This window comes from Phlebotomus papatasi, chromosome 2 (genome assembly GCF_024763615.1).
Source record: "Phlebotomus papatasi isolate M1 chromosome 2, Ppap_2.1, whole genome shotgun sequence".
NCBI classification, from domain to species: Eukaryota; Metazoa; Arthropoda; class Insecta; order Diptera; family Psychodidae; genus Phlebotomus; species Phlebotomus papatasi.
In genome coordinates, this window is record NC_077223.1 from 83,744,278 (window position 1) to 83,767,451 (window position 23,174).

The following is a 23,174-nucleotide window of genomic DNA, read 5'->3' on the forward strand; positions in this document are numbered from 1 at the left end:
GGCATTTTTTAAAGAAATTTCTCCTAGTGTGTAGAGGTCTTAAATTGAATTGAGTTGTTTGAAATTTACCCATGTAAAAACACCAATTATCTCAATTATCTAGTACAATACACCATTTTACCATAATCCTAGACACTTTTTCGGCTCTTTATAAGAGTAGAAAGTGTCTCAGAACGAGGGGAAAGGGTGTATTGTATTGTATATTCAGAGATGTTCAGTTTCGCTTGATTATGCCATCTTTGATTCTTGGTATGCGTCTTGGCTCACAGTTCTGGAAAATCTAAAAACCCGGGAGTTAAGACACATACCTCATAGCTGGAAAAAAGTGTCATAGACGTGTGTCGATCAAAAATCGAATTTAAGGTTTCGGATCAAGACAAAGGTTTCTAACTCTGCTATTAACATTTCGGATTAGAATTAACACTGCGCAATCTTAAGAAAAGGCAAAAAATCTCCAAATAAAAGACCAATATTATTATTTTACATTGTATTATTATTTTTTTTTTCATTTCAATAAATATAATAAGAAGCAAATTAAATGGAATCTTAACAATTTCTACATCTGTTAAGTTGTAATAAAATTTAATATCAAATTGATTTTATTTTGACTCTTCTGCATTTCTCATCTTCACCAATGTGACAAAAGCATTAACATTTATATTTTTTCTCTCAAATTTTTTTTTCTTCACCACGTTAAATATAGGAAAATCCTTCTGCCAATAACTTTTCACCTTTTTTCACTTTTAAGGATTTTTAATCAATAAAAAGATGTCTCTTAATTCATTTTATACAATGTGCAATTGTATTAAAATATCGATTTTTTATTAACAGTAAAAAGCATTTTTTTAGATTTTAATCATTTGGGAAACTGACAATGAACATTTTTTTTTAAATAGGATTTTCTGACAATTTCTTTCAGTCAGACGTTGTCTCAATAATTTTTTTTTAATAAAGGAAATAATCAGGTTTGAAAATATAATTATCAAACTGCACGTTAACTAATGTCTAAGAAGGAGAAAAACCTAATAATAAACAGTTTTACAAATTCATGTCTTTAAATTGGTAAAATTTAGTTTCTGCTTTATACACCACATTTTTATATTTTGTTAATTACACTTAATTACTACAATGCTTCTTTTTTTTTCTTTTCTTTCATGCATATTAGCCACAGTAGATAATAATTGTATTCACTTTCATCCTCACACCAAAAACACTCTCTCTTTCTCTCTCTGCTCTTCAATCTCAGTGATTATATGCATTTTATAAATTATCTCGAAAAAAAAAAATTAAGATGAAAAATTCAATGGGAAATGTTATCTTTCTTTTTTTTCTTCTTCATCAATATAAAAACTAATTTTACCTTCATAAAGCTTCTTTTATTATATTTAACACTTTATCATTTTTTTTTTTTAGGAAAGAAATATTTTAAGTCTCTTGATTGAAAAACAAAATCGAAATAAAATTCGTTTCCACAATTGCGCTCTCCGGACAAAAATTGTTACAAAAAGAAAAAAATCTAACACGCAAAAACTTTGTCTTCTATTTGATGTTAAAAAAAAAAACACATTTCTATATCTCGTGAGATTTGCATTGACGAACATCACTATAAAAAAGGGAAAACACAAATTACGTTGTTAAACATTGTGTAAAAAAAAAAGAATTACCGGGGGGAGGCAGTTAAGATTGTGAATATAATTTTTGCGCTATCATTAGACACTTAATTCTTGATTTTTTTTTCTATTTTCTTTTGTTCATCAAATAATCTCTCTCGCACTCTGCCTCACTCTCACTCACATTTATAACAGTATAAAAAATTATAATTAATGTCTAATTAAAAGTATTATTCTCTCTTTTTTTATTCTTACTCACTCTCTCTCATTCACTCATCAATTGTGATAATTTTCTTTCCTAACTTTCTGAATTTCTGTGCCCAAGAGCGTCCCTTTGCTAGTAATCACTTTGCATTTGATCATGATGACTTATCTTGACTGTTGGGTGACTTGAATTTGTTGATATAGACATTGAGGAGTCTGCAAATTAAAAAAAAGAACAGTTTGTCTTTGTATAAAAATCCGTTTAATGACTAAAATAAAAATAAAATAAAATAAAATAAAAATATAATTTTACATTATTTTTATATGCTTTTTTACCCCATTAACCCATTCCTTACCATGGTATTATACATCATACGCAAATTGAGTGATTTTAGATTATTTATTCCTGGGCAATTTTTATCCAAATTGCTGTCGGGAATGGATTTTTAGTAACTTTAGTTCTTCAATTACTTGCGAAAAATAGTCCGATAGGGATGAAAATACATTTTGTTATTGTTTTCTTGCTTCACGGAAAATACGACATCCAGTCGAATTTGTTAAAATTGGCCTCTTTTCTCTTTCCTGATTTGAGTTCTAGTTGTTAATTTGTTTTCTTGGATAGTTACTCTATCTAAAGCAATTGAGTTTGTAATGAATTAATGCACACAATTTAAATTCAGTGACCATTAAGACGTGTGTTTAATAGGGGATCCCCGCACCCCTTTAATAGGTTTTTTTTCTTTTCAAAAATTCATCTACTAATCTGTAGGAAACTAATCCCCAAATATGAACATTCTATCTCAAGTATTTCTGGTAGATTGACTGAATGGGTTAAAGAAACTATGCTAAATTTCGGAAAGTGGTGGCAAATCCTCACATTTATGCGAGATGCTCAAACTTGTGATAAATGGCGGTAGGGGAAGAGCTCATAATTTTGTCCAGTTTCTTATTTTGGACACTTTGAGGATAAAATTGGACACTAAAAATAAATGGATTAAAATGATGGATTTTTATTCCAATATTTGATGAAAAATTAATTCTATCTAAATATTTGTTCATTTTGGAAGATTTTAACACTAAATACGTTAAATTTTGAATATGATTTGAGTTGAAATTGCTTTGTTGAAAATTCAGTGTGAGCAATTGCTTACGAGAAATATGACAGAACTTTGTGTTTACTTCAGTTTTATTTAGCTGTGGTGAAGTACTAACAATGTTTCTTTGCTTTTTTTGAGTGATATTATTGAATATTCATTGAATGTTGTGTTGATTCACGTTAGTAGTGATTTGTACATTTGATCTGAAGTGAGATTTGCCTTGTGAATTAGATTTTTCGTGTGAAAAATGGGAAATTTTCTAAGACATTCACCAGTGAGGTGATACTCCTTATTTTGGACAGGTGTTTTTCTCTCGAAATTTCGTGAAATTTTAGCTTTTGTGATGAATAGGTTGGACAAATGCCTGGAGAAACAAAGGAGCATCATCTCTACGAAAGAGATGTAGCGAGAAAAGCCTTGAAAAGCTCCCGGAAAGGCCCGGGAATGAGCGAATCCGCACATACTTGGAGTATCGAAGTCAACTCACTTTAATGAATGATATGAAAAGTTTCCGGACTTCTTGTGACATTCTACGTTTCCCTTACGTGAACAGGAAGAGGACTTGGTAAGATTGGTTCATGAAATAAAGAACAATGGGCATCCTGTTGAGGCGGATTAGCTGTCCAAATTTACAGCCAAATTGTCCAAATTAATAAACAAGTTGTCCAAAATTCGAGTCAAATTCATCTCTACATACAGTAGGTGTCATAAGTTTGTTACGTCTTGTATGTTGAAGAAACTAGGTGGGAAAAAAGATAGAAAAAAATACTTTTTAAAAATTTTCTTTTTGCAAATTGGTTGCCTGTAATCCGTAGATCTTATTAATGTATTTTATAAATAATAATTAATCTTATTTCATATGAAAAATAATTGTTTGCCAAAAGTTGATTATTTTTAATTCGTCAAAAGTTTGTTACGTCAATTGGAAAAGTAGCTCAAAAAGATGAAATAATTAACTAATTTCTTTTAATCAGGTTATATTTTGAAGTTATATCACTTAATAAGCAAATAGTAACATTTGCACATTTTTAAAATTTTCAATGGTCAATATATGCATTATAAATAAAATGATAAATAATAAGAAATAAAATGTTTTTTTTTGTTAATTTAAAATTTAGGTTAAAATCTAATGTTACAAGAAGTTAAAAGAAGAGATATTGTCCAGAAATACTGCCGCAATGAATCTGCGTCGTCTGCGTCAGAAATTTTCTGTATTGGATGGAAAATCCCTGCAGGATGTACATAAAATCGACAAAATTTATAGTGATTAAATATAAGTACATGTGCAAAACGCTACTGGCCAGACCCAGGATTTTGATTCTGAAGGTTGATAACTGCATTATAAGTATCTCTGATAGTGACCCCATGATATCTGTTCCAAAAATTCAAAGTAACTTGGTTACCGAAGGGTTACAGGACACTTTTGTTACAAAAATTAAGCTGAAATTGAAAAAATGGCAAGAATGGTTGAGTGACTCCCGGGATTTCATGGGTAAGAAGGACTAATTTGGTTAAAATGTTGCAAATTAACTTTTTTAACGCGTTTTGAGTAGAAATACAACATTTCAACCAAATTAGTCTTTCCTACCCATGAAATCCCGGGAGTCACTCAACCATTCTTGCCATTTTTTCAATTTCAGCTTAATTTTTGTAACAAAAGTGTCCTGTAACCCTTCGGTAACCAAGTTACTTTGAATTTTTGGAACAGATATCATGGGGTCACTATCAGAGATACTTATAATGCAGTTATCAACCTTCAGAATCAAAATCCTGGGTCTGGCCAGTAGCGTTTTGCACATGTACTTATATTTAATCACTATAAATTTTGTCGATTTTATGTACATCCTGCAGGGATTTTCCATCCAATACAGAAAATTTCTGACGCAGACGACGCAGATTCATTGCGGCAGTATTTCTGGACAATATCTCTTCTTTTAACTTCTTGTAACATTAGATTTTAACCTAAATTTTAAATTAACAAAAAAAAACATTTTATTTCTTATTATTTATCATTTTATTTATAATGCATATATTGACCATAGAAAATTTTAAAAATGTGCAAATGTTACTATTTGCTTATTAAATGATATAACTTCAAAATATAACCGGATTAAAAGAAATTAGTTAATTATTTCATCTTTTTGAGCTACTTTTCCAATTGACGTAACAAACTTTTGACGAATTAAAAATAATCAACTTTTGGCAAACAATTATTTTTCATATGAAATAAGATTAATTATTATTTATAAAATACATTAATAAGATCTACGGATTACAGGCAACCAATTTGCAAAAAGAAAATTTTTAAAAAGTATTTTTTTTCTATCTTTTTTCCCACCTAGTTTCTTCAACATACAAGACGTAACAAACTTATGACACCTACTGTATCTATTCATTTTTAAACGTATTAAGACTAATTTTGGTAAAATCAAAAACAATAAACCCTTGCCAAGTTATTAAACAACCCTTCTGATAAAAGAGTAACAAAAAAGTCAATTATTATTGAAAATATTGCACTTCAAACTTAGAACATCGATGCTTATAAGCAGACTGTCCAAAATTATGAGCCCTTACCCTATATCGGATAACTTTTTATAGAGAATGTTCACCGTGTATGCTATATCGGACACCAAGATACTCGATATTTCTTGCATTTCCGCAACTCTTCGTAGTCTTTTTCTACAGGACTTTTATTGAATATTAATTAATTAATCAAAAACTATTCGATAATTTTTTATTAAATTTAGTTGCAATGTCCGATGTTTCACTCAACTTGTCCGATATTGCAACATGTTCGGAATTTGGCACAATTCCCCTGTCAGTTTGCTATTTTTTTATCATACAAGTTTTTTCGAAAAATTTTGATCTGGGACTGAATACTGAATATTTCTAGTAGAGTACTTATACAGATTCATTAAAATTCTAAACAAAATTTTGTAATAAACGTAAAATAAATGAATTTTGCAGTAACCATAAATATTGGGAAATTACATTCAAGTTAAAGGAATTTTTCTTACTGTTTTCTTTTTATCTGTATTTAATTAATTTGTTGAAAAATTGAATTATTTCTAATTAAACAAAATTAGGTTGGAAGAATAAATTTTACTCATATTCTCCTTCTTAACACAAAAAAAAACAAAGCCCTTATGAATTATTTACACCCCAAAAAACCTATTGAGACTAAAAATAATCAACTTACCTCACTTTACTGCCAGTAAGCATGCTAAATTTCGGTTTAACTATTTCCTCTCCCATTACAAGATACAGCTTAACAATACAAAAGACAGCCGCTTTCCTCACCATTGAATGATTATCATCGGTCAACTGCGCAAAAACATAAAAAAAAATCTCGCTTAGTAAAAATCAACTGGAATAAAAGGAAAATCTTCTAGGAAACTTACCAGCGCAATGTTTGGCATTATGACATCTAAGTGATGCTCAGTAAAATTCTCACCCTGCTTCGAAGCTAATTCCGTGAGAATTTTCACGGCGCACAGATTCGTTGGAAATTCACCAGTAGCAATGACCGGATTGATGATATTGATTGATAGATCGAGAGGTAGAACTGCAGCAATGTTTGGTATGTAGACCTCAATAAATGTTGACACCTTTAGAAATATTTTTAAAACAAAAATCCATTTGTAAAACTTCAATTTTAAATTAGCAATATTCCTAAATATTACTACCTCTCTATGTGTCCTATAGCTATCGATAATTTTTAGAATGATCAACTCAAGGAAATGAATCCAGCATGGTTTCATTGCCTCACTCCTTACTACTTTGCATAGTGCTCGAATGGCACTTTTAAGAATGATCACATCTGTTGACTGCAAAATATTTAGTAACATCTTCATAATACTCCTGAAAAAGAAAAAAACAAAAACAATTTCAAGTCAGCATAATTCAGTTCTTTGAAGTTAATTTTTGTTCTTATAGGAAAAGGGTGGCAAAGCGTCCCAGCACTGAGACAAAAAGAGGGTGCGATTAACTTTTTTCCCTCAGAACTTTAACTCTTTTTAGATGTAAAATTATATCAACATTTTTTAGTGTTAAATTTACACCTTTTTAAGGGTAAAATTAACATGAGAAAGGGTAACTTTAACCCCTAATACACCTAAAAAGGGTAATATTTACACCGATTTTTGATCAATTCTGAAGGGTAAAATTAACATTTCCGGAATGTTATTTTAACTTTTTCGGATTTCTCTCACTCAGTGAGGTCTTAAACTCGTGGCCTAGATGCTACACCGTTTCCATTTATACCGGTTCTCAACCGATTCTTAAATTACTCATAAAGTCGCCCAAAATAGCTTATAGGAGTAATATAATTAGTTTTCTGATTAAAATTACTTATCGGTTATGGATCGGTTTATTACCGGTTCATAACCGATTGGAACACGTTCAAACTTATGAATAATTCAAAAACCTTTCCAACGAGCCTAAGTATGATCCCATTCGGTTGAGAAATACGTTCACTGGATGCTTTGTAACCTTTGACCTTGAAAAACTCTTATTAGGAATGATTCACCGGATTCAACGGTATTTCATATAAAGACAAAATGTCTGCCTGGGTAATCTCTATAGCATAACCAAAAATAAAAGAAATCGCATGACACATTTTCAAATAATCCCAAAAATACATAGTTTTGAAGGGGAAATGAGTGGCATGTTAATGGTTCCAAGGTCGATTTATGGGGAGTCCCCGAATGTCCCAAGTCTATCTCTAACCGTTTGGGCTAGACGAGGTATTGGCCTAAAAGACACACAGACAGACAAACAGCGTGATACTATTGCTCAGAAATCGCCTAAAATACGAAAATTTGTTAAAAAAAGTATTCTGCGAGGGGTGGAAGGTGGAAATTTCGGGAGGTAAAAAATCTAGCGATTATGTCTATCACACTTTTTCTGACTCCTCTTCTTGCTTGAACATCACATCAAATTAAATTTAGTTCTGTCCAATTTAGACTCCGATAGAATAGGATAGACTTATGCCAATCTTTTGAGAAAGAAAGGGATATAGATTTCGATTACATGAAATTTTCTTGATCTAAAAGGTATGCCAGAACCATTACTGACTAAATATAAACTGGCCCTTTCGTTTCTGCCTTTCATTCATTTCGAACTCATTTTTTCCAGTATTTTCATTCGATGTTTGACTTATTGGGGGGGTTCGACAAAAATCTCAAGTTGCTATCTCAAATCTTTTGGTTTCTAGTTCTGGTAACGGTCTCAATGAATGGATAAACATTGTGGCTTAAATTTTCAGAAATCGTCAAATTTGTAAAAGGTGAATGGTTTTTTTTTTCAAGTGATAAAGAAGTGAACTTACTTGAAATGTTGAATTGGCAGTTTGCAGTTTCCGTGGGTGATACAAGCGGACAAATTGTTGAGAATCTGTGACACTGTTGCTGGTGGTGTATCCATCTTCAACATAATTGCAGCTTGAACAATATCACTTTCCCTCAAAGTTTCTGCAAAATAAGTCCAAAAATTTAACCTCTCAGAATTCTTCACGTCAAGAGAAAAGGGTGGAAAAGGAGAAACTCACTTTCAATTATGACTTCACCATTCTGGTCAAAGGATATGTCTGCCCTTGTGATGTGTTTGTCTTTATGACAATCCGTCGAATCAATTCTCACAGTATTTTCTGGAGTATTGGACTCCGTCGTGGTGGCAGATTGTGTCTTGGATCCATTGCATGAATCCTCCTTTTCTCCCAAATTAAAATGACCATTTAAACCATTTGTGGCATTTTGCATAGGAGTCAGACCTAACGTTCCCGGAGATGCTGTTCGTGTTTGCATGTACTGCTCAGAAGCTTGAATAGCTGTTACATGATCTCCTCCGCCCATTTGACTGATACCTGAATCTTTGCTATTTGCGTCCCTATCTAACTTTGATTCAAAGCTGTAATTTTGAATTTCTGCCGTTGTCTTTCTCAGACTCTTGTACACCTCTTCCGAATTCATCGGATCAGATGCCTCCACTGATGATTGCCGTGAACGAGGACCTGAACGTGTTGACAATTATAAAACTTACTAAATGCTTCCAAAGGGTACAATTTTTCAACACGAATTTGGGATATTTTTTTTTCTTTAACAAAAAAATCAACTATTAAAAAATACTCACTAGAATTATTTTGCAAACTATATGGACCACTTGGGCTAAGTTGCGGTTTTGGACTCGAACACGAAAGAGGAGATGATGGACTATCTGTTCCTAAAAGAATGCCAAGCATATTTTTTTGCTACATTCTTCCGCTAAGAAAAGCTGTAAATCTAATTTTCTATTGCAATCTATTCTTAATTATTAAAGGTAAATAGAGGAATAATCTATAAACGCTTTGAGGAATGCAACATTATAATAATACGACTAAAATAAATTGTTTAAAACTATTTTAACACACTCTTTTGATCTTCATCAAGAAATCTAACAAAAAAATTAGATTTTCTAAAAATAAATCAATTCCAAATTGGAATGATTAAGATTAATTTAAATATGCGTAATAAGTAAATAAATAGCAAAGAAATAATAACAAGTCTAGACAAAATCGTACATATTTTTCAATTTTTGAGAATATTGTTTTTGTTTTAACAGATGTTCTTTTATTGTAAGTTCTTTATGTCTGTTGATTGGAAAAAATGGGCAATTGGCCTTGCCTTTTGGCCGTGTTTAGTATATAAGGCCGTTGAAAATTTAAAAATGTTATCAGTTGAAAAAGCTACTTTAAACAATTATCAGTGAAAATGCGTTTCTTAGTTGTTGTTGTGATCTTTGCGGTGCTCGCAATTGGAAGCATGGGTAAGAACAGTTTTTGGAAAATTTAATTCCCAATCTGTAACTTATATATAGTAAGATGGGGTAACTGGATCGTTTTCCGAAGAGTGCTAGGGTAAATTAAGCTAATTCAAAACCTGCCCTAAATGGAAATTTTTCGCAACTCCAAATGGAAACGTCATTGTTTTCATGATAAATATAGTACTAAATTATTATATTTATATATTTTCTATACCACAGTTTCACTATTTAGTTAATTTTGCTCCAAATAAAGCAAAAATCCATTCATATTCACAAAGTTTAATTTGTAAATTTCTCAGAAAAATTAAAAGTGTACCTTTTAACCATCGAATTTTTTATAGATCGACCATGTTTTCCAATGAAAAACACAATAAAATTACTGTTGCTTATTCGTTTTGTTTAACATTTATGTCATATTTCTGGCTCATTTTAGTTAAATTAAGTGCTAAACTTTATTGTTAATGGTACGTAAAGTTTTCAAATAAAATAATTACCTATTTCGTGAACAAAAAGGGTTTTTCTAAAGTGTCTGCAAATGCTTCAATAGGAAACCCCGGAAATATGATTTTTTGGAGAGATTTTCTTATTGTTTTAGATGGGAAATGAGAAAAGACGACGAATAAGAACAAATCCTGCACTTAAGAGCAACTCAAACAAGGCTTTGGAAGCCTTTCGTCGCGGTTTCACTTATACAATGTTTGTCTCCAATTAGAAACTTTCCTTGTCTCCATTTGAATTAGTATGTTTCCAATAGAAGCATTTTGCACTCGCGTATTTTTTCTTGTATTCAAGAAGTTTTCAAAAATTATATTCAGAGAATTTTAACTAAACAGTAACATTCTAGAAGAGTCAAGGAGCAAATTTATGTAATTATCTTCAGAAAAAATATGAACTTAATGTGTTGAATCTTCTGTCAAAGTTAAATCGTCTGGAAATGGTTTTGAATTAGGACATTTACCCTAATTCTAGGGTGCTATTTCTTTATAAAATTAAGATTTTTTTCAGCACTTTACAGTTCTCATGTGCGTCTACATGATTGACTTTTCTTTATTTTGGTTCCTACCATAACTGTTTTGGTGATTTTAGAACACAGAAAAGACTGGAGAAAACAGTCGAGACAGGAACCAATACAAATAGAGTCGATAATGCAGAAGAACATTGGAATAGCATCAATAGCATCGTAATTCGGAATTTTGTGATTTCCTCACTATTTCAGATGAACAAAAGAAAAAAACATCACGAAGAAGTACTATTGAATATAGAGATTTCTTGTACTTCTTCGAGGTCTTCGTTTTTTCTTGGTCCACCAGTTTTTTTTTATTTGGTAAAAGTGAAGAAGAAAACAGTGGAAAGGGAATAGAAGCAACTGCTTCTAAGACAAGATGCATTTCGTAATCTTTCATTTCAAAATTCAGATACCTATCAGGGTTTTTGCTATCGGCTATCCATAGCAAAATTGGATTTTCAGAATTTTTACTTTTCACTGAGAAAAAAACGGGGGTGCGATTAACTTTTTTTCCTCGTAACTTTAACACTTTTTAGGTGTAAAAATATATCAACATTATATTATTATATTATTATTATATCAACATAAACCTTTTTAATGGTAAAATTAACATGAAAAAGGGTAACTTTAACCTCTAATACACCTAAAAAGCGTAATATTTACACCGATTTCAGATCAATACTGCAGGGTAAAATAAACATTTCCGGAATGTTATTTTAACTTTTTCGGATTTCTCTCAGTACTCGAGATTTAGGCGTAACTTTCCTTTTTTTCTGGATTTCGACCCATTCGGGATTTTGGCTTAATTCGGTATTCTGGCATTACGGAATGTTGCCCATTAGGAAATTTGACTTTTAGGAAAGTTTGTTCATTTGGGATTTAGTCAAATTCGGGATTTTGTTTTTTCGGAATTTTGGCCCATTCAGGACTGCGACCCATTCGAGATTTTGGCCCATTCGGAATTTCGACCCATCGGTATTTTGTCTCTTCAGGATCTTAGTTGACTCCGCCGAAAACCATAAGTCCATATCTCCTACCGTTCTCTCTCTAGACTCGTTTGCAGGATAAAGCCGTTTTCACGGGATTATTTATAAATTTTCAGGAGCCCCGCAGAAAAAAGAAGACCTTGACTTGGATGTGGTGCAGGAATTCGAAATCAACCAAGTGACAGAACCTGAAATTGAAGACGAAGAGGAACAGGAAGATGAAGAGGGATACGAAGAAGAAGACGAAGAGGAACATCAAGAAGACGAAGAGGAACAGGAAGATGAAGAGGAACACCAAGAAGAAGACGAAGAGGAACTCGACCAAGAATCCGAAACGGAAAGTGAGTCAGAGTCAGAATCGTCAGAAAGTGATAGCGAATCCTCCGACAGACTAATTTTTAATAAGTTTTTAACTAAATTAACGAAATTGGAGAAAAAAGTTGAGAAGAAAGTTAATAAGGAATTGAAAAAATTCTTTCCTTATTTTTTAAAGGGTTTCTAAGAATATAAACTAATCAAGAAGTTGAAAATACTAAAATTAACTTTTTTATCGATTTTGTGTGAATTTTCCTATTACTTTGTATTTTTTTCATTTCAAATAATGTTTAAAAAAAATGTTATGTAAAAAACAGGTGAAGGTAGCGTATTAGAAATTGTAATCCTAAAATATAAATAAAAATTTTGAAGTATTCTGGCCAGAAACAAAGAATTTAATAATTCTTAAGTTTATAATCCCAAGATCTTGAGCTTAATTCAGATAGGGTAAATGTTCTAATTCAAAACCATTTCCAGACGCTTTAACTTTGACAGAAGATTCAACACATTAAGTTCATATTTTGCTGAAGAGAATTACATAAATTTGCTCCTTGTCTCTTCTAGAATGTGACTGTTTAGTGAAAATTCTTTAGGTATCATTTGAAAACTTCTTAAATACAAGAAAAATACGCGAGCGTAAAATGCTTCTATTGGAAACATATTAATCCAAATGGAGATATAGGAAAGTTTCTAATTGGAGACAAACAGTGTATAAGTGAAACCGCGACGAAAAGCTTCCAAAACCTTGTTGAGTTGCTCTTGAGTGCAGGATTTGTTCTTATTCCTGGTCTTTTCTCCTTTCCCATCTAAAACAATAAGAAAATCTCTCCAAAAAAATCATATTTCCGGGGTTTCCTATTGAAGCATTTGCAGACACTTCAGAAAAACCCTTTTTCTTCACGAAATAGGTAATTATTTCATTTGAAAACTTCACGTACCCCGTTAACAATAAAGTTTAGCACTTAATTTAACCAAAATTATCCAGGAATATATCATTTGTTCATGTTTTTGTGAGGCAAACAAAATTGTACGAACAATGTTTGTAAAAAGTACAAACACAAACCTTTAAGAACTTTTTTGTAAGTTACGATTTACAAACATTTCGTAAGTCTCCAATGAAAATTTACAAACATTTACGAACAATTTTACTTAACATCTTTTTCTGTCAAGAATAATTCTCTAAGTAAGGCGCTATAGAACCTAAATTCTTATAATCTACTCATAGTCCTATTTTTTCTATCATTGAAACTACTAAAAGTAAAGTGGCGCACTCTTAAGGGGTTCTAAAACTTTTACAGGAATTTTAAAACAAAATTATCACCATAAGCCTTTTAACCCTTTAATTAACGAGAGGATCAAAAATCAGGGGTCAGAAAAAATAACTTTTTCTGACTTTTTAGAGCAAAACACAACTTTGGATGATAGTAGGAACAATTTCATTTTTGGGTCACCGGTGACCCAATCGTCCTTAAAGGGTAAAGATGCATTCAAAGACTTGTCAAGACTTGGGTTGTAAGTTTCACAAGTTTACATTTGAAAATTCAACATTACATTCAGCGAGAAGAGTGCAATTCTCTGGTGAATTTTCAATGGAATGTCCACACCTTCTGGCTATTTTTGTGCATCAAGCACATCTGTCAATAGTAGTACTAGGCTTAATTTTGCTTTTCAGCACAAAACTTATAAAATCTGCGGCCTTTTGAATGATGCGAAATGTCTCTAAAAATTAAAGTTGCGAGTGATTTACTTCCGACACGTTATTATCTCCAGCTATTAAAACTAGTGGGCGTGGCCTAAAATATTCATTTGGGCGGAATTCATTCAAGAAACACATTTTTCTTTTAAAATTATGCTTTCAAAGAAATTATCACAAAGATTGCATTTATTATATTAATAAACAACTGAAGAGGTAAATTCGACCTATCTTTCAAATTCAAATAGAGTGTGCTAAAACATTTATCAACAACAAATCTTACGGCGTTATCACAATTGCACATTAAAATTTTAATGTGATTCACATTAATTGTTGATTGTGAGCGTCCAAATATGTTATTTGTGTCTTTGAGTCACTTAATATTTGGGGTTTTTCCATTTATTGATAAAGAAGTGGACTTGGCCTGCAAAAATAAATTTAAATTTACCTAAAGCATAAATATTTTTCACATTAAAAAATTAAATTGCATTAATTTTTCGCATTAATGCTATAAATCAGTTTATATCAAATTTTGCGGGCCAAGTCTAACTTTTTATCAACAAATAGATCAAATTTTGAATATAAAATGATTCAAACACACAAACTACACATTTGGACTCTCACCAGCGACAATTGATGTGAATCATATTGAAATTTTAATGTGGAAAGTGTGATAACACAGTTAAGGTATTAGAATAATTAGAGATAAATACAAGCAAATAGTTTTAATCGTTTTAATATAATTTTCTCACTTACCTTTCCGTAAATACTGCTGAATGACGCTTTTAGCGCTGTCTTGGTGCTCCTTGGGCAGAGCCTGAAGTATGGTCGTCATCTGCGAATCAAAAATATCAAAAACCAACCATTAATCCCTGAAAAATTTCTCCTCTGAAAAAAAAAATAAATAAAATAAAAAAACTTCACTTACATTTTGCATATTACAATTGTACAGGGCAAAAAGACAATTTCGAGCCTGATTCCTAAGCTCCATGCTCTTTTTGTCCTGCGACGCCTGAATGATCTTAATGACTGCCGCTTCTGCGGGCTTCTGAATCGAAAATTGCGTCGATTGACAGTAAGATTGTGCCAATTTCGTGAGGAATTTCAGGGTGGAAATTCGTGCTTTAGTATTTGGAGTCTGTGCCGTATCCACAAGAATCCGAAAAACACTCTGTATCTGCAAATCACCCGGAAAGTATTCATACACCAAATCAAGTGTCTTCCAGATTTTTCCTTGCATCGAACCAAGCAATTCCGTGCCCAATTTCAGGAATAATCTCGTGAGTAGGATGAAGAGCCATTCATGGAGATCAATTGAATGAGCCAGAATCACCTCGTTCAGTGCATCGAGAAAAAGTGAATAGACTTTTGTGTGCGTATCCATAAACATCTTCCTGAACAGATCCAGTACACATTGAAGTTGCTGATGACTGAGTATCTTCCCTTCGGCCAGATACTGTGTCAAACTCACTAGACCGTCCTTCCTTTCGTTCCAATGAGTCGAAGCACAGTACTGAATTATCGACTCAATGTCCTCAATTGGCTGTCTGTAGCCATCCAGACGCGATCGGGAACCATTCCACGAATATGTATCCCCACCGCGTCGGAAGGTATCAAAGCTACGGTCAGAGCACACCGAGGACGCTTCACTCTCGTCCGACTCATCACGCGACGTTTTGCGATTGAGCCTCGAGAAGTCTGCACTGAGATCATCTTCAGGCGACAACGCATCCGCCAGAGCATTCTCCTGCTCTCTGCTCTGCTGCAGAATCTTCTGGGCCATCAGAGGTCTACCAGGATTTATTGGTGGCCTCCTGGGATTGCTTCCATACACATTGCGCTTCATTGCGCTCGATTGCGTCCTTTAAACAAAAAATCCACTAAAGCTTCTTCCTTGAAGTTTTTACTACTTGAACTCTCCAGAGAGAGCAGAAAAGACTGTCCTAGATAATTACTGACTTAAAGGAAAATCATCGAAGTCCGAAAGTCGATATCTCTTACCGTTTAACCGGTTTGACATCAAGCCGTGTTACAATATTTCGAACAAATTTCGAAAAATATTTGTAAAAGATTTACCGCATTTTAAGGCACTTAATCGATTCATTATCAATTAAATCCGATGTAACCCAGTTTGAAAATTCAAGGCCTTTCTAAAAATCCAAATTTTAAGCAAATCGGTTGAGAAATACGTCCGCTAAAGTGTTTTAACTTCGACCTTCGAATATTCAATATCAAACGTGAACTCCCTCCAAATCATATTCGAAAATGAAAAAAAAAATCCAAGAGCCGTTTTGAAAGTAACCAAAAACCATGATTTTGGAGAGGAAAACGGTGGTAGGAGAAAAAATCTCTTGAGATAATGTTCCCTCATGAAGAAGGGGGTAGGAGGGTCACTGAAGACCGAAAGAACTGTAACCGCTTACGTTAAAAGACGGTGGCCTTTGATCACAACTCTGGACAAAAAGTGATAGTAAGTAGGGTGGCGGCATTTCTTATGGCCAGTCTATACTTGTGGCCACCTCGTAGATATCTTCAATTTTTTTCCACAAATTAATTTCGAAGAACCACAAAATTAGGAATACTTGATGCGCTATCATTAAATGAAACTTTTAAGCTGATTTTCCTTTATATTTCGGTAGAATTTTAATTATTTTGTATGAATTATTTCACTGATGCGCGTGACGATCAAATAATATGCGTTAAATCATTAAGAAATTCACTAACGATCTCACAATTTTTAATGAGTGTATTTTATATCTTCAATCAAAAATATTTAGTACTATTTTTCAAAACTTGTTTTCTTAGTAACTATATTTTCTTTTTCCACTTGATTTTGAAGATTTTTTAAACAAAAAATACAAAATAATGACAAGGCCATAAGTTATGACCAATTTTATAAGAATATTAACTTGTAGCCACAGCATTTGACGTGTGGCGCCCTCGCAGACATTTGATTTAGTGTGTTGTCAGTCGTGTTATTTTGATTCAATAAATGTAAGTTTACTAGCAATAATTTAATAAAATCTAAGGTAAGTGCTGAAATTGTAACATAAAATTGTTTATAAATGAGTAGTGTGTATTATCTTATTGATTTTTTCCATGACCTTGCATTTTGCTGTGAATAACCTAACTTTTTCTCTTTTCCCCCTGTTAGGACAATGAAAAATACGAAAAGAAGAAAAGCCCTATTACTATTGAACTCAAAGGATGCAAGGAGTATTGATAAGCATTGAGAATAGAATGACCACGACCAAAGTATTTCAGTCATTTCAGCTGTACCACAATCCCCACACAAACTCTCCATTAAAGTATCCGGAAACTCTCCAGGAGAAACATTTGATCACGGAGGCTTTCATATAGCCCAAAAAAGAAGAGACAGAGAAGGATATTGTGAGCTGGGTTCTTCATGAAACCAAACGTGGTTTTTCCATCGTGAAAGACAGGTTACTGGCCTGGCCACTGTACAGAGAATCAATGTTAGTAGTTTGCTACTATTATGAGTAAAATCTATGAAAAACTTGTTAAAAAAAAAAACCCATGAATGTGCCTTAAATGCTTTTCTTTTCTTTTGTAATAAAATAATTTTATTACTAAGTTTGTTTTATATAATTTAAAATTGTGGCCATAGGTTGTTCCACGAGTGGCCATAAGTTCGTAAAAGAGGCCACAAGTTACGAATTTTACATGGTTAGGAAAATCATATATTTTCCAGGGTTTGAGGGATTTTTCTAGTAAATTCATTTGAATATATCGAAAAAAACTACATGAAAGAAATTACTTTTAAAATTTTGCTTTAATTGGTCAAAAAGATCAACAGCTGTAAGGAGATATGACCTTAATGTGGCCATAAGTAATGCCTGCACCCTACAGGATAAAAAATCTTAACCGATTGACTTTTCTTCGTTTGAATCAGTAACTGTTCTACCTTCACTTGCTTTGCATCTTTATTTCTTTTAAACGACGCATTACCACGTAGTTGTTTGCAAGAAATGAAGATGCAAGAATATCTTATCTCCACAGTCGCCTTTTCTGCTATTTATTAATCTAACGAGCTTTTGCTTGGAATTTCTCATAAAGATATTGCAACAATATAAACGTATCATTTACGAATGCCCTTAAGAAAAACGAATCCAAAAGTCACAAATTACCCCATATCTCCCAATATTTACCCCAGTTAAAAAGAAGTTTTAGAAAATGGTTCAACTGAGCATTTTCCTCAGAAATAGACGAAAATATTCTATGGTAAAGCTGCAGAGGAGTACATTTCCTATTTTGTTACATTTTGCCCCACGTTCCCCAACTCCTGACTATAAAATCATTATAATCCCCCAAAAATAAGCGTTTGGATTTCCCTTTTATTCAAAATTCAGAGAAAATCCATAATATTCATCAAGGATTGTGAAAACCTAAAAAAAAAAGCTCTTACCTTGTTGGACTCGTTTCACGTGAATTGGCCAGAGATCTTGGAATGCCAGAGGCTTTCTTTGGCACTGTTCCCGTCTGCCGATATGTCGCATAGCCCACGTATGGCTCCTTAAGTCTCGAAGACGGCGAGGTGCTCCGAGACGTTGGCTGGGACTGTGAGACACCTGAACGCGAAGGCTGTCGCCCAGTAGTTGCGCCCCGATGTTCCGGCGATTGCTGCTGTGATGATGGAGTCGCTGCAGTCTTTTTCGCACGAGCTGCAAAAGATTTTTCTTCAGCCATGTTGCACATACAATTGAAAAAGAATAAAAGAAGCAAAACAAATCGTGCACTGATGGAAAGAATTATATTTTTAGTTGAGGTAATTATTTTTCTAAGAAAAAATGCACGGATCAACGATTTAGCTGAGAAAACCTTTAATACTACTCTTTTTTTTATTTTACATGTCATTTTTCATCCTTGTACAGCTAGACGTTATACAGCTTCTGGGATCTAATGTTAATCTTTAAATTGAGAGTAAAAAAAATCATCTTAGGAAAGTGTAGTTAATTTTTTTTTGAGAAATAATTGTTTTAAAAAAATGTAGTATGATTCAATAATTTTAGTAATCTACTTACAATAAATTAGTAATATAGACAGTAATTAAAATAAAACAATTAAAAATTAACAAAATGAAATTAACAGGCTAGTTTTTTTTGAAAAAGGGGCGTGGTCTATAATTTTTCTGACACATTATAGGAAAATATTTTTATCTAAAAATATAAGTCTCTTTTAGAAAAACTAGCTTGAATTTTTTTTGATAAGCGAGATTCTTTTGATCCAGCCTTGCTGTATTAATAAAAAAAATAAAACAAATATCAACAAAAAACCTAAATTTTCTAAAAGGGGCGTGGCGTATAATTTTTCAAAGGCGGATTACAGGGAGTTCCGGTTGTCCGATAGTCTACTATAGAAAGCTCATTTATAAAATCATTTAAATTAAATGTCCCTAAGTGTATTCGAATTCGTTTAACGTAGTAAATTTGAAATGTATTTCTTCTCAACCATTTACGCTGAAAATAGGCTGAAAAATTGGCGCCGAACAGTTACGGCTTTTCCGCAACTTATTCCAAAAATGTTTTCTGCGAGTATGCAATTTTTCTGTGTAACTGGATTAAGATAAAGTGCCCTCGAGTCGACCGGTTCTTCGACTCGACCGGTGGTCAAATATTTGAAAGTTTGATGGTGAATTTCTCTAAAATTGTCACAGATTCGTATTTATTTATGGAAGAATTGACCCATTAATGTTAGATCATACGCCAAATATTAGTGCAAATATATATAAATTGAATAAATAACTCTACCGATCGAATTGAGGGCATTTTACCTTAAATTCGCGAGGTTTATTCGGTCTCGAGAATTTATTTCAAAGCGCAATTTTCTTTTTTATTATTATTATTACTTTATTTAATCACAAGAATAGGGTCATCCCTTTTACAATTGTGATAATAAAAAAATGAGAAAAAAGAGGAACATAAAAAATAGAGAATGACAAGAATTCGGAATTAGGAGTGTTCAAGAAACAAATTAATTGCTTCTAGGATCCAGCCTGAAGATAGAAATTACGAATAGCAGCCGCAGAAATACGGCAATCACGCGGAAGAGAATAAGACCGAATGACGCCTTTTACAAAAAGCGACCGATAGAGGCAATCATCTTGAACTTTAGGTACTATGATTCCTCGAACCCTGGCAGATGTCCCCCTAACCAGAAGACACGACAGGTACCCAGGACATCCAGAAATCAGAAAATTTTCGAATTTTTGGGTAAAAGAAGTTAAAAACATTTTTCATTTAACAACAATATTCTATCTCCACCTCTAACGTTTCAAATAAATTCCTTTTGAATTGGTTAACTGTAGGTTTTTTTATTACTCATATTTTCCGGAAAGATACTAAGACCAATAAGCCCCCCCGTAAAAGTCTTTTGGCCACGCCCATTTAAGGCAAATTATAGTTTTAGCTTTGAATTTCGTAAATAAAGAAACTATTTTACCCCTAAGCAAGCCATTTGGAAATTTTAACAGTGTTTGGGAATGAAAAGACACAATAAAAGAAAATTAAGCCACGCTCACAGGAAACTGGTCAGACAGTTTAAAATTATTCAATTAGGGTAAATTAAGCTAATTCAAAACCTGTTCCAAATGGGAATTTTTCGCTACTCCAAATGGAAACGTCATTTTTTTCCACGATAAATACAGTATTAAATTTGTATTTATATATTTTCTATACCACAGTTTCATTATTTAGTTAATTTTGCTTCAAATAAAGCGAAAATCCATGTTTTCTAATGAAAAACACATTAGGGCGATTGTTCTTTATTACTTTTTCTTACATAATATGTAATATTTCTGGCAGAATTATGTGAAATTAAGTGCTAAACTTTATTGTTAACGGTACGTGAAGTTTTCAAATGAAATAATTACCCATCTTGTGAACAAAAAGGGTTTTTTCTGAAGTGTCTGCAAATGCTTCAATAGGAAACCCCGGAAATATATTTTTTTGGAGAGATTTTCTTATTGTTTTAGATAGGAAAGGAGAAAAGACCAGGAATAAGAACAAATACTGTACTCAGGAGCAACTCAAACAAGGCTTTGGAAGCCTCTCGTCCCGGTTTCACTTATAAACTGTTTGTCTCCAATTAGACACTTTCCCTTGTCTCCATTTGGATTAATTTGTTTCCAATAGAAGCATTTTGCACGCGTGTATTTTCCTTGTATTTAAGAAGTTTTCAAATTATATTTAAAGAATTTTCACTAAACTGTAACATTCTAGAAGAGTCAAGGAGCAAATTTATGTAATTCTCTTCAGAAAAAAATATGAAATTAATGTTTTAAATCTTCTGTCAAAGTTAAAGCGTCTGGAAATGGTTTTGAATTAGGACATTTACCCTAAAAGAAAATTAAGCCACGCCCACAGGAAACTGGTCAGACAGTTTAAAATTATTCAATTATATAAATATTTTACGAGATTATTTAATTAAAAAGAAGGAAATATTACTTTAATTTAAAATAGAACTTTTACAGAATAACATCCCTAAATATTTTTGAAAAATAATATTTTCTGTTAAACTTTCAAACAAATTAAATAACTAATAAAATAATACTTGTTAATAATTTTTAGTATAATTATGTTATTTGAATTTAATAATGCTCACGCAATACTAGTTACTGTATTCTAGTTTTCTCAAAAAGTCACCGCAAATTTTTTTAATAAATTTGTTAGTCACAGCTTTCACCCGAAAATCTCAAGAAAAATCTATATAATTTTCTCAATCAGTGCATTGCATTTCTATAAAAGCCAAAATAAAATTACAGAAAAAAAGATACCTTGTTGCGCCATTTGTCCTTCTGCAAATTGGTCGCAAAAATGTGTTTGATTGAAAAGACGATAAAAAAGAACATCACAAAAAAAATCGAGTGCATTACAAAATAAAGAAAAAAGACATTCGATTAATTTCACACATACACGCTTTAAATTTTTCTAATTGTTTAGTTTTTAGTCAAAAATAAATTATTTCTCTCACAAATATACGATTCCACAAACAATTTCTAAATTTTTTACTTACGAAGTGAAGCTGTGCCCGAAGTCACTTTGAGCCTTGCCAGAGATGAATACTGAGCCCTAGCTCTTGCCCTCTGGACAGCTTGGGTATCAAGAGCTGACACACTACGGAAGTTTGCTGGAGAGAAATTAAAAAAAATAATGAAGAATTTATTAATTTCTGTCGCAAACTACGAAGAAATTAACAAAATCGAAAATTGAGAAATAAACAATCAATAAATTATTTTTAATTAATGTTGAACCTCTTGGGGGCATCATTTCTCTGTGAGCCACAGGGATTCCACTTCGATTTCTGTTATAGGAACGTGGCAATGATGGTACTCTCTGCAATCTCGATAAATTTTCCGTGCTTGTACTTGTGGCTTCTTTTGTCCCAAAAATATTTTTCATGGCAAGAGTTTTATTACCGATTAATTATTCACACAAATATTTTTTTTATCCAAATAAACAAGGCAAGCATTTTAGGAAAAAAAGTCACACATATAATATCCTTTCGCAGCATTTTCTATGCACAAATTTGCATTAGCAACAAAATTTACCTGAAGGACTAGCAACAGGACTTCGGAGGCCAGACGATGGCTTTCGTCCTGGAATTGAATAGAAAAATAGAATTTGGACATATTTCACAAAAGCTCAGCAAAGTTAGATGTTCAACAGTTCGAATGCAACTTTACGATTTTATCTCAAGAAGTTTTCATAACCTCAATGATCATAACCTCATTAATCATAACCTACGACAATTTATTTAATTATTGATAATACTATCCTCAAAGGTAATTAAAAATTCTATCTTTGAAAAGCACAGGATTCATGAGATGATTTTTATTTTGGCCTGAGCAAAAGTTAAGGTGTTATATTTTGTATTACTTATTTTTGGTTTAAAAGCCTTGATTAATTTTACTTCTTAAACATCTTTTTTTATTAAAATATACCTTTCTTCAAAGAAGCCTACAGAAAAAGTAAAGAAAATATTTGTATACTCTATTTAGGTTCCGAGAAAAAAGTAAGGTTAATAAAAAAGATTCTCTTTATTTAGAAAATAGGTTATTTTCTAATTTGAGGTTATGTTGAGTCTAACCTCAAATTGAGTTAACAATACGATACCTACACATTAGAAAAAAATAAAAAAATAAAATCTGTAGTGTATTAAATTGGCTTATCCCGTTTTTCTTTTCAGTAAAAATAAAACGCATAAATGGAAAAATTGAAAGACCTATTCGCATTTAAAAATGTTTTAAATCATAACCTAAGAAAATTTTCACTATTGTTAAAAAGTTTCTGAGACTAGAATTGTGAATTCATTAGACACGCTATTTATTTAAATTTTCAAAACAGATTTATTTATCAAATTTTTCCTCAAAACTTTTTTGGTTATAGTATTTTAAACATCATCCTAACATAACCTTACATTTAAAAATTACAAAACTTTCAATGCGAT

At 32.2% G+C, this 23,174-nt stretch overlaps 1 protein-coding gene across 4 annotated transcripts in view; it reads right to left on the reverse strand.

Annotated features, from left to right (window-relative positions):
• Positions 1–472: 472 nt before the first annotated feature.
• Positions 473–23,174, reverse strand: part of LOC129804742 (CLIP-associating protein) — a 51,606-nt gene continuing 28,904 nt past the window's right edge. The window contains exons 7-20 of one of the 4 annotated variants that reach the window (XM_055852304.1): positions 22,276–22,323; positions 21,979–22,101; positions 21,741–21,854; positions 21,502–21,522; positions 18,136–18,391; positions 14,638–15,571; positions 14,466–14,544; positions 9,041–9,130; positions 8,460–8,921; positions 8,241–8,382; positions 6,598–6,772; positions 6,313–6,519; positions 6,111–6,235; positions 473–2,030 (exon numbers count right to left, since the gene is read on the reverse strand). In XM_055852304.1, coding sequence (XP_055708279.1) covers positions 1,970–2,030; positions 6,111–6,235; positions 6,313–6,519; positions 6,598–6,772; positions 8,241–8,382; positions 8,460–8,921; positions 9,041–9,130; positions 14,466–14,544; positions 14,638–15,571; positions 18,136–18,391; positions 21,502–21,522; positions 21,741–21,854; positions 21,979–22,101; positions 22,276–22,323 — 2,837 coding nt within the window. In that variant the 3' untranslated portion in view covers positions 473–1,969. The remainder of the gene's footprint in view (positions 2,031–6,110; positions 6,236–6,312; positions 6,520–6,597; positions 6,773–8,240; positions 8,383–8,459; positions 8,922–9,040; positions 9,131–14,465; positions 14,545–14,637; positions 15,572–18,135; positions 18,392–21,501; positions 21,523–21,740; positions 21,855–21,978; positions 22,102–22,275; positions 22,324–23,174) is intronic. The other 3 variants (XM_055852306.1, XM_055852305.1, XM_055852307.1) reach the window with 3 other exon arrangements.